General features: G+C 36.1%; 1 protein-coding gene across 2 annotated transcripts in view; it reads right to left on the minus strand.

The window, feature by feature from the left end:
- The window catches only part of LOC107841754, a 21,941-nt gene extending 12,906 nt beyond the window's left edge, over positions 1–9,035 (minus strand). Inside the window, exons 1-2 of one of the 2 annotated variants that reach the window (XM_016685585.2) lie at positions 8,622–9,035; positions 8,449–8,521 (exon numbers count right to left, since the gene is read on the minus strand). In XM_016685585.2, coding sequence (XP_016541071.1) covers positions 8,449–8,521; positions 8,622–8,653 — 105 coding nt within the window. In that variant the 5' untranslated portion in view covers positions 8,654–9,035. The remainder of the gene's footprint in view (positions 1–8,448; positions 8,522–8,621) is intronic. The other variant, XM_016685587.2, reaches the window with a different exon arrangement.
- Between the last annotated feature and the right edge of the window lie 3,263 nt (positions 9,036–12,298).

Consider the following 12,298-nt stretch of genomic DNA (forward strand, 5'->3'; position numbering starts at 1 on the left):
AAAACTAGCCTTGGGCTTAAGAACATTGCCATTGGGCCCCTCCTGTAAGTGTAATTCTCTGCGTTTGCAATATTCTGGTAAGTCAAGTCTGGCCTTAGGATTATCCTTTGTTTTACCGATGAAATCCATAACTGTGTTGAACAAGTTTTCAAAATAGTTCTTCTCAGTATGCATGACATCAACATTATGTCAAGTAAATTATCTGGCCAATATTGTAACTCTCAAAATATACTTTATTTAGTCCAGTTATGCGAAACGCCAGATCCATCCAGCCTATACAATGGTTCCTCGCTGACTTTAGGCAAATCCTGGACTATCTCCCAGATGTCATGAATAGATAGCCTTGAAGATAGACGATCATGTTTCCTTCTGAATGCATTCTTGAGTCTCCTAAATTTATGATCAGGTGGCAAGAAATAACGATGACAATCAAACCATGAATTTTTCCCGCCACGTCTCAACGTGAAAGATTTTGTTTTTTCCATGCAGTATGGACAAGCCAACTTTCCAGTTGTCATCCACCCAGACAACATTCCATAAGCAGGAAAATCATTAACAGTCCACATTAGATATGCACGCAGATGGAAATTCTATTTAAGTGAGATGTCCCAAGTTTCAACCCCCTTATGCCATAAAATTTGAAGTTCATCGATCAAAGGTTATATAAGTAGACATCTATTCTGCTTTTTGGGTTACGCGGGCCAGGAAAATACAATTCAGAAATATATAGGGACTAATCATCAACACTTCAGGAGGAAGATTATACGGGGTGATAAATCCAGGCCAACATGAATATGGCCCAGCACCAACTGAAAAAGAAAGGAAGCCATCCGCACATAATCTCAAACAAATATTTTGTGGCTCAGCTGCAAAATCTGGATAAGCAGCATCAAAATGCTTCCAAGCCACTCCATCAAATAGATGACACATAACTCCAGTGGGCCTTTTATTTCCACTGTGCCATCAAATATGAGGAGCTGAGCTGTTTGAAGCATACAACCTCTTCAACTTTGATATTAGAGGTAAATAATGCATCACCTTAATAGCAATTTTATTTTCACTACAACCACGCTTATATCGAGGGTGGCCTTATAGAAAGAATCAAGAACCTCTAAGTCAGGGTCAACTAACTCTTTAATAAGATCTTTCATTGAGTCCATTCCTCCTTCAGCAATATTCAAGTTAGATTTAATACTTAATATTCTAACAGCAACAGACAAACGAGAGTGCGAACACTCGTCAAACAAAGAATGACTAGTAACATGCAATCCTTTGTCTGTTGGGTGTTTGCACTCTCGTTTGTCTGTTGCTGTTAGATTATTAAGTATTAAATCTGACTGAAATATTGCTGAAGGAGGAATGGACTCAATGATAGACCTTATTAAAGAGTTAGTTGACCCCGACTTAGAGGTTTCTGATTCTTTCTATAAGGCAAAGAGATTGGTGTCAAAGTTAGGTCTCTCCTCGGTTAGAATTGATTGTTTTGAAAATGGCTGCATGTTATACTTTAAGGAAGATGCTAACCTAGAGTCCTGTAAGTTTTGCAAGCACCCTCAATATAAGCGTGGTTGTAGTGGAAATAAAATTGCTATTAAGGCGATGCATTATTTATCTCTAATATCAAAGTTGAAGAGGTTGTATGCTTCAAACAGCTCAGCTCCTCATATGAGGTGGCACAGTGAAAAATAGAAGGCCCACTAGTGTTATGTGTCATCTATCTGATGGAGAGGCTTGGAAGCATTTTGATGCAACTTATCCAGATTTTACAGCTAGGAAATATTCGTTTGGGATTATATGCGGATGGCTTCTCTCCTTTTTCAAATGGTGCTGCGCCATATTCATGTTGGCCTGGATTTATCACCCCGTGTAATCTTCCTCCTGAAGTGTTGATGACTAGTACCTATATATTTCTGAATTGTGTTTTCCTGGCCCGCGTAATCCAAAAAGCGGAATAGATGTCTACTTACAACCTTTGATCGATGAACTTCAAATTTTATGGCATGAGGGGGTTGAAACTTGGGACATCTCACTTAAACAAAATTTCAATCTGCATACATATCTAATATGGATTGTTAATGATTTTCCTGCTTATGGAATGTTGTCTGGGTGAATGACAGCTAGAAAATTGGCTTGTCCATACTGCATTGAAAAAACAAAATCTTTCACATTGAGACATGGCAAGAAAAATTCATGATTTGATTGTCAGCGTTGTTTCTTGCCACATGATCATGAATTTAGGAGACTCAAGAATGCATTCAAAGGGAATAGAAAGGAACATGATGGTCTACCTCCAAGGCTATCTGGTCATGAAATCTGGGAGATAGTTCAAGATTTGCCTAAAGTCAGTGAGGAACCATTGTATAGGCTGGATGGATATGGCGTTTCTCATAACTGAACTAAGCAAAGTATATTTTAGGAGTTAAAATATTGGCCAGATAATTTACTTAAGACATAATGTTGATGTCATGCACACTGAGAAGAACTATTTTAACAACTTGTTCAACACAGTTATGGATGTCACCGGTAAAATAAAAGATAATCCTAAGGCCAGAATTGACTTACCAGAATATTGCAAACGCAGAGAATTACACTTACAGGAGGGGCCCAATGGCAATGTTCTTAAGCCCAAGGCTATTACATTCAAGTTGGACCAAAAGCGTCAAATATGTAAGTGGGTCCAAAGTTTGAAGATGCCCGATGGATATGCCTCAAATTTGGGAAAGAGAGTTGATATGGCACAAGGAATCTTGCATGGAATGAAAAGCCATTGTCATGTTTTCATGGAACAATTACTTCCAATTGAGTTTATTAGTTTATCTGAAAACATATGAAAACCAATAGCTGAGATTAGTTTGTTCTTCAAAAACTTATGTGCCACCACATTAAAAGAAGAAAATCTGGCGCGAATGGAAAGTAATATTGTTGTTATCACCAACAAGTTGGAGAAGATTTTTCTGCCAGTGTTCTTCGATGTGATGGAACTTCCGCCAGCGTTCTTCGATGTGATGGAACATCTTCCCATTCACCTTGTGCACGAAGCTCGGCTAGGCGGTCCAGTTCAAACTAGGTGGATGTATCCATTCGAACGGTAAGCAATTGCAACATATTTAAATTCATACATATCTTTTTTTAATATAGTAAACATCTAATCTTAAGATTGTGCGGGACAATTGAAAAATTAAAAAGGGGTCCCAAAAACAAACATAGGGTGGAAGACTCTATAGTTGAGGCATATCTTGCAAGAGAAACATCTCAATTTTGTTTATACTACTTTCGTGATGAAGTTGCTTGTTCAAAAACCAACTGAATCTTCATCAGGATGATGAGAATAAACCTCATTTGAAAACGATATCAATTTTTAATCAATCTGGTCCATATTTCGCTGTTGCACTCCCACGAAGCGCAAATTAACAACTTTATATGCCTTGCTGAATTGCCCGAAAGTTGAGCCCTTTCTGAAGTAAGGAGATTAAAATTGTAACGTATCTTATTTATTTACTCATTCCCTTAAGAAAACTAATTGTGTTTCGCATGTTGGATCTTCAGTTCATTTAAGACTCAATTCCACGAAAATCAAGTGTATGCATCTTTTGCAACATGGTTTACATATGAGGTTCGTAAGTGTGTTAATATTTCTACAAATTTTAAATATTTCTACAAATTTTAAACATTTACACATTCCTCAACTAACATATATATGTATAATATTTTTAGGTATGCCAGTCATCAAATGCAGCCGCATACGATCAGTTCTTGAGAGATATGTCTTTGGGTGCAGTTGAAGTTCATGCAATGTCCCATTACACAGTAAATGGGTTTAAATTTCCACCGAAGAACGCTCCAGAACAAGAAAAACAAACAATTGTGATGTTTGGGTTAAGGGTGATGATGATGTTGATTACTTTGGCATCATACACGAGATCTTAGAACTAGAGTATGCTGGTTTCCCATTAAAAAATTGTCCTCTTTCGATGTAAGTGGTTTGATCCAAGCACAAAAGGCACAAGAGTACATAAGGAGCATAACATCATTGAAGTGAAGCACAATAGGCCGTATCCTGTTTACGATCCATTTGTTCTAGCGCAAAATGCTAAGCAAGTGTATTATGCTCCTTATCCGTTGCATAGTGAAAAGTCTGATTGGTGGGCAGTAATCAAAACAAAGCCTATCGGACGGGTGGAAATTGAGAATGTGTTGGAGACTTCATATCAAAATAAAATGCAAATTGATCACCAGCTAGTGGACATTGACTTAGTGGATAGTTTGAATCACCCGGAAAATATATTTGAAGTTAATATTGCGTAAGAAGAGGCTGAGTGGGTAGGAGATGAGGAAACTTTCGAAAAGGGTGAATGGTTTAGTGGAGAATCTTCAGGAGAGGAGGATTAGTTTGTGTAGGTTGTATTTATTATGTATTGATGTCTTTATGCTTTGCACTATATATTTACCTTTATGTTTCTTGTTTAAGATAAATATGTAATATACTGTTTAAGATTGTTGTTTTCACTTTTCCATAATTTATATAGTAATAAAAATATTCTTGTCTATCTCGTGTTGTTAAGCGATTTGAAATGTGAATTAGTTACTTAGAATGTTTTCTTATATATTCATTTTGTCGGAACTAACTACTTGTTAACTTTACATAATTTAGATGTCAGGTAGAGGTGACAAAGGTAAGGGAAAAGTTGATCCTACAAAAACAAGAGAGAAAAAACAACCTCCGCCTTATAGACGACTGACAGGTATTCATATATCTGAGGGTCGGTTTGCTGACGCGCCAGCACGACCCGCATATTCTAGGTCGTCTCAACATTCGGTTCCTGCTCCTACGCATGTGGGGCCACTTCATGGGTCTACACCGACTCATTCTACTCCTATCACCGTGCCACCGCCATCACAATATTGTCGGACGACCGCTGGCACATCCGAACATATACCATTGTCAGTACTCTCTTGTAGCAGTCACCCACGTTCGCACAGTGATTCTGCTGGATCTATTGGGTTGTCGACTCTTCATCTTGGAGGCACTCCATCCGGTGCTTCAGATCCGCCCACGCCAGTGCATCCACCAGCACTTGCTCCGCTGTCCGGAGACAGAGATGATTATGGGAGGCGTTATCTTATTCCATATGGAACAGGGTAAGATTTCTAAATATAATAACATTATTCATTTTTCATTACTATATTATTATGCTCCATGAATTTACTGTTTGATCTTGTGTTGTAGATTTATGTTGGATGCTGCGGCTACTGGACCAGTTGGTAAAAGGTTTCAGAAAATGACAGGGAAAAAATGTTAAAGAATTGCAGGTAATTATTTAACTTATCAACTACTTAACACATTGTTAGAACAAAAGATTTAATATTATATTTTTATTTTTGTTGTAGAAATATTACTGGTGGGATGATGCGAATGGATGTGCTATAAAGAGGAATTTTTACAGAATAGCTAGATCCAAATTTATCGGTCTGTTGGATTATGCCATAACCAACATGGTACGACCAGGGTTTATACTCGAATCCAATTGGCAACAGTATATTCGCTATTGGAATAGCGAAGAATACCAATTGTTGAGAGACAAAGGAAAGAAAGCCCGGGCATCATCCAAGGGTGGCTCTTTACATACTACAGGTAAAGTTAGTATGATTATTGTGGAGGAAAAAATGGTATGTAACTTTTACAGTTTTAATTATTTGTTTCTATTTAAATTTTTCATTATTTGAAGATCAATAATTTTTTCATATGCAGAAAAAAGAAAAGGGTAGGAAGATGTCCTTCGATGAGCTATTCGAGGAGACGCATGTGAAGAAGAAAAAGAACCCGACTGATGAAGATGTCTGGGTTGAACCTCGTGCAAAAGTTGCCCATGTAAGAATCAAATTTCGAATTTATGAATCTTTTTCTCAAAGTTGATATTATTCAAGTATAAGTACTTTAATATTTTTTGACTATTAATTTTAACTTTACTTTGAATATAGAACAAATATATGTAGCTCCTTAGTGAGTTTCGTAGTACTCAGCCTCCTGAAAGTCAAGATGACCCAATACCCAAACATATAGAGAAGTTATGGGAACAAACTATGGGTCCTGCAGTTAGAGGCCATTACTACGGATACCGCAAAAAATATTTTAGCGATAATGTTAGGTCTTCCTTCGGCCCTACATCCTATACCTCGTCAGTTGATAGAGAAACCATTGAATCACTAAAAAATACGATTTCTAAACTCACTGAGGAGCTTGCTGTAGAGAGAGGGAGGACGTAGAAGGAGGAGAAAACATCATCACAAATCAGGATGCTGCAGGAGTAGTTCAGCTCTTTTATTCAATCTGCAGGGATTATTCTTCCATGTCCTGGTGCTGCAGTTCGAGCTGCAAAAGGTGTAAGACCACTGGATGATATCAGCACGGATGAGGAATCAGATCCTGCGTGTGCGGCTGAGAATGCAGAAGACGAAGACGATGATGAGTGGTAGTTTTTTGACTTTTGTATGTGTTGTAGTTTGTATTTGGAGATGACTTGTAGTTTTTACATTTTTGTATGTTTTTAGAGTTGTATTGTATGTTAGCTGTGTGGGAATACACTTGGTTTGTTGTTGTTGTTGTATTGTATGTTGTTATTTCATTTGTTCAGCTTGTTGCTTTTTATTTTTTAAAAAAAAATCCCAGAAAAATCGACCACATGTGGTCGGTTTTTGTGGTCAGTTTTCTTGTTTTTTTAGTAGTGTATGAACCACTTTCACTCATCTTGAGCAGGCAGAGAAACCAAAAAAGATTAAATCAAAAAAGATTAAATGGGCTTCACAGTAGGGATAGAGTGGATCCCAAATTTAGAACTAGAAGGTTATGCATTTGTTATAATATGTACTATTTTCAATATCTTTCATATATAGATACGACCTAATTAAACAAGTAATAATTATATTGATGTGGATAGAAATAGAAAGCATGAACTATATAAGGAGCACCTGCCTCAAAAGGATAGCTTCTATGAATCCCTATATAAGTAGTACCTGCCTCACAAGGATAGTTCTACTTGAAACTCAATGTTACAGGCTATTTTACTACGAAGTCCGCTAATCAGCTTTTCCTTTCCCTTGATCGAAAGGACTCCTGTCATATTAATCACGTTATCCTTGGATACAGAAATTGAAAACCCATCCAAAAAGAAAATTCTTTCTATGGCATCTTTGCTAGAAAAGAATACCCACATTGGACCTCCTCAGCCAAAACATTAGAAGCTCTAGTACTTGCTCCTGCTGTAATTCCCATCCAGAAGATGCTAACCACATTTTCTACCACTGTAGAGCTAATTGGGCCGACTAAATCCGCTAACATAAGTTGTCCTGACCTTAGTGTTAACTGAACAGGCTAAATTTTATTCAATGGCAAGCATGGTATGTTTCTTCATAACTCCTTTGCTGTAGAAAAGAAAGCAGTTTTTGCTTTCTACCTTTCGAATATTTGCCTTAACAGAAACAATAACCAGTTTGATAACAAAAAGAACTTTATTGTCCTTAACAGCATCTTCCTATGGGCAGTGGAATTCTTCTCCTTAACTGACCCCCACCATAGCACCAATAACAACCACTCCAGTAACAACCATTCCACAGCGAATGACATGGTGCACTACATGAACCACACGAACAACATTTTATCTGGGTTTGTTAGAAGGACAATTTAGGAACTAGGAAGATGGGGAGGTTACTTCAGAGGCAACTCTGGCAGTTGAATTCTAGGTCATGCAAACAAGTTCTGCATCACTACAGCTGACGAATCTTAGCTGCTTGCCCTTATTCATGGATTGCAGTTTGTTCGCAGATTGCCACGGACAGTAATTTCATATTTATGGAGTCGCATGCAGTAATAAGCCTACCGGAAAAAAAAAAATCCATTATACTCGCATATATTGGATGATTGAAGGTAGTTACCATCTGATCATGGCATCCTCGAATACAACATGTTTGTAGGACAAAATTTTATCCCATCTTCTTTATGAGATAGTAATCCCACATTTTAATACAGATGCAGGGGCGGACCTACATTCATTTGTGGGGTGCTCCGGTACCCACTAAACTCGACGCGGAATAAAATAAAAATTACATAGAAAATATACAAAAATCGATATATAATATATAAAAGTACCCACTAAACAAAAAGTTGGTTGGGTGTATTGGTGTTTAGGTTGACTTTAAGCTTCTACACTAGAAACGATGCCCGGGTTCAAACCTCATTGAGGTGAATTTTTATTTTTTTCAGTTTTTAAATTTTTTAAGCACCCACTATGTCCGCCACTGGAGGTAGGATAAAATAATGTTGGGATTAGCTAATTCTTAAAAAATAAAAACATGGGATAACGTTAATTTCAAAATTTTATCACGGGATTATTATCCTTGTCCCAGTTTCATAAAGATGCTTAAAAGTTTTTATGTGCGATAAAAGAGCAATACCTGAAGCCTGTGTAATTCATCAGACATAGTTTTATGGGCATTCGACAGTAATTCACTTTCTTTCTCCAGATGCCTAAACCACAAATACATAATTTATAATCACACAAAAATTAAAACCTAACATACAAAACTAAGAAAAGAAAATATGAAAATAAGCGAAGACATAAATTTACTTCAAGGTTTCTGCAGTATATTTAGGATCCATGAAAAAAAATTGATTATAAACCCTTCGCGTCGATTTCAACAGGAGAACCGCAGCTGCAAACTGATATACTCTTGACACAGGCTTTAAGAAATCAATAAATAGAAATATAATTGAGTGTATTTGGCCGTATGTTAATGGAGATGGACTAGATAAATAGAGAAAAGTTGTTGAGGAGAAAGGCAAAAACCGTCGAGATTAATTCGCCATTACCCGATGGTTTGAGGAACGTTAAATGAAGAGGTCGCTAGTTTGGTTGGGGGTCTGCTTACAATATCAATATAATTAGGATAAGTTTTAAGTTGTGGGTTAAGGTTTTGAGTTGGATCAAGAACCAATTAGGTCGGTCTGTAATTGGATGAGATTTAAGGGACTAAAATTAGATAGACCAGTTAGCCGCAATTTTTAGGCTAAAAATAACTAAAATAAGACCTCTTTGGTCATGAAAATTATTTTTTTTAAGAGTTAGATTTATGTTTAACCATGAATATAAATTAAAGTTGTTTTTAAAATTCTGTGAGAAAAATATGAGTAAAAAATGTGAAAATAAGTAAAATTTATTTTGACTTTATTTTGGAAAGTTTATGGCCAAATGAAGCGTGTTTTTACTTTTTCACTAAAGTGAAATAATTTTTTGAAAAAAAAAGGAAAAACCAAACGGCTACTAAATATTTGGCCCAAATGCACGAAAATTCTGATTTTCTTCAATTATTCTCCCCTTAATTAATTTAACGATATTTATTATCGTCCTAATTAATTTTTCATGATGCGTCTATATACGTATGCATATAAACTTAAACAAATGTAACTATATTTCATAATTCAAAAAACTGGAGCAAGTAGACAACCAATGGCAATAATGAAACTAAATTCAAATGTAAGGTTAAAATGGTAAATTGAGCATACTAAATATCTAAAAGTTTTGTTTTATGCGTGGATTTGTGCACATTGCACATAGCTATAGAACTCTAGAAGTTTTTCGGATAAAGCCTAAGGTTGGTACCATATGTTTTGAAGCTGCTGCGAACCAAGGAGCAGCTCTTCTTGCCGGCGGAGAGAAGGGCATGAGGTATGCAATGCCAAATGCACGTATAATGGGTCATCAACCTCAAAGTGATTGTGGGGTAAATTCTTTCAGGTAACTTTTCCTGTCAATTTTACCCCAATCTTCTCTTGATTTTTTACTTTCATGAACTGATGCTTCCTTCCTTTCTTAGGCTATTTCTTTTGCCATATTTCTAGTTCCTTTCACACTTTTGATTTCCATTATCTCGTCTAGATTTCAAGTTTAGGTATGTTTTCTAGCATATTTTTCCAAATTCTCTTCTCATCTTGATTATATCTTTTGTCCAGTTATTCTATTTTATACCCTTTCGCCTTTAGCATTTTTTTTTTGTTTTTTCAAGTCTTCAAATAATTTTTTTTTTTCTTTCAAGTCCTCAAAATCCTTTATATATAAGGCTCCTTATTGAGCTAAAAATGGAGGTCTCGGAGGTGAAAAACTTTTCAGCAAGAAATCTCATTTTTTAGTATAAAAATTTTTTCGCAAAAAGTTGTCAACTACTGAAGGTTCTTGGAGTCGCAGCAAAGCTTTTCGGTGGTGGTCGAGAGTCCGTCGACAGCTTGAAATCCCGTTTTACTGCCCTAAAAGAGGTATACTCTTTTCCCTTTTAATTTTGTCATTTTTATTCTTTATCGCTTTCTCCGTAGCAATAGTCGTTAGTCGTAATCGCGATGAGGCTGGAAATTATTTTTTATAGAAGGTTTTGAAGGCCATTAGATTTTCGTGCAATGTACTATTATGTCAAGTTAAGTGCTTTTACTCTAGTTATTTGATTCACCGTTCAACTTGTGTTAGTTTTTAATTCTATTGTTTCATCTCGTCGTCCCCCATTAATGTTGTTTCACTGTTCTATGTCTGAATTGGTGTTTCATGTGTTAATTTTCTCATTTATTTTAGTCCACTACCTTGGCTATATGCTTTCTGGTTCGGTTTTTGGTCTACTAGTATTTATTTGTTGTATTCATTTCTTCTTCTCACTTCCCTATACTTTCAAAAATTATCCCAATGTATCCTACCCTCTTCTCATATCAACTAAAAAAGAAATTATATTAATTGTACACTTGGTTAAGGAGTGCTAATTTGCAATCATGAGTTGAAAGAATGAGTTGTTTAAGCTACGATTAGGATTCTTGATCATGTTTTCTTTATTTTACTAAGTCGAATAAACTTATTTCTTTGAAATCCTCCTGTAAACTCTCTTGGAATAATTACATGTGTTATATGTTCTATACATAATTGATGTTGATTTCATCATAAGATAATTTACAATCTCCGTTTATATGTTAATATAGTTTCTTTTGAGTATACATACAGAAGGAGATGGCAAAACTATGTTTTATTCCTAAATGATGTCAATTTATTTTTCTTTTCTCCTTTTGCTTAATTCTTAACTTGCTACAGTATTTTGATGGTGTGCTTTAGTCTTGTCTAGTTGAGGATGTGTTTTGATGATTACTGCTACAACTATATCCCTCTATCTAAAAGCATTTGTATTTGTGCATAATTTTTGCTCTTTCCCTGTTATGATTAAGTTTCCTGGTTAGTCACTTGATTCGAGCATGTTTGTGTTCAGGCATGATGTTCTTCGAAACAGCTCGCAACTTGCATTTCCTTGTTTATGGTAACATGAGAATTTCATATATAGTTTTAGTATTGCATGGTCTATTAAAGTGTATGAGTTCACTTTAAATTTACTGTTAGAAGGAAATTAAAAATTCTGTTGCTTCTAGGGTTAAGTGTGACCTCATTTGTCTTCTATGGTTTGATTGTTTTATTTCCTCTATAACATGAAAAATAAAATGAGCAGCTCACCTGCATCTGATAATAAGGATAATGAAAGTAGAATAGCCTCACAGTAGTCTTCCTAGTAATTTTGCCTAATCACTATCAACAGACTTTTTGTTTGATATTCATAGTCATATTTTGACTGAAAAAGTGCTCCAGTAATTTCTTTTTCCTCTTAGTAAATTTTCTGCACACATGTTAATTCTCGTATCTTTTCTTTGCGTGAACCTATTTTGGAGTTCAAATGGACTTTTTCTCCTTGCATTTCATAATGGGCCAACATGGCCCACTTTCTCGAGTCAAGCCCGAAAGGAAGTCCAAAGCCGGTTACATAGCGCGTGGATACGAGAAGACGGAAGAAGGAAAATGGGTCAAAATCCCATCATTACAGTTGCCAAGAGACTCGAAAGTCTCGATTTTATTAGTCTTATTCTTTTTTTATATTTCATTTATTTATTTATTCATTTATTTGGGCCTCGAAGCTAAAGCTGTAAACGAATACAGGTGAAACATATTTTGGACCCAAAAGGTCTAGAAAGATAGTTTAAAATAGGTTATAGGCCAATGCCCAAATACTTAGATTAGGACAAGTGAAGATGGGTCGAAAGCCCAATTAGATTAGGACATGATTGATGGATTTGGGCTTAAGAGCCAACCATAATGCCTCCATGGACGGGCAGCGTGCTCCATTCTTAGTATTGCACAGTCAGTCCCGCATGAGTAGAGGCGTTGTTGGGTGTGAATGTCCCTTCGAAGTCTCGCATGCTTTACGCTTTTCACCAGCTTTCCCTCTAGTAAAA

This window comes from Capsicum annuum, chromosome 9, assembly GCF_002878395.1.
Source record: "Capsicum annuum cultivar UCD-10X-F1 chromosome 9, UCD10Xv1.1, whole genome shotgun sequence".
Taxonomy (NCBI): Eukaryota; Viridiplantae; Streptophyta; class Magnoliopsida; order Solanales; family Solanaceae; genus Capsicum; species Capsicum annuum.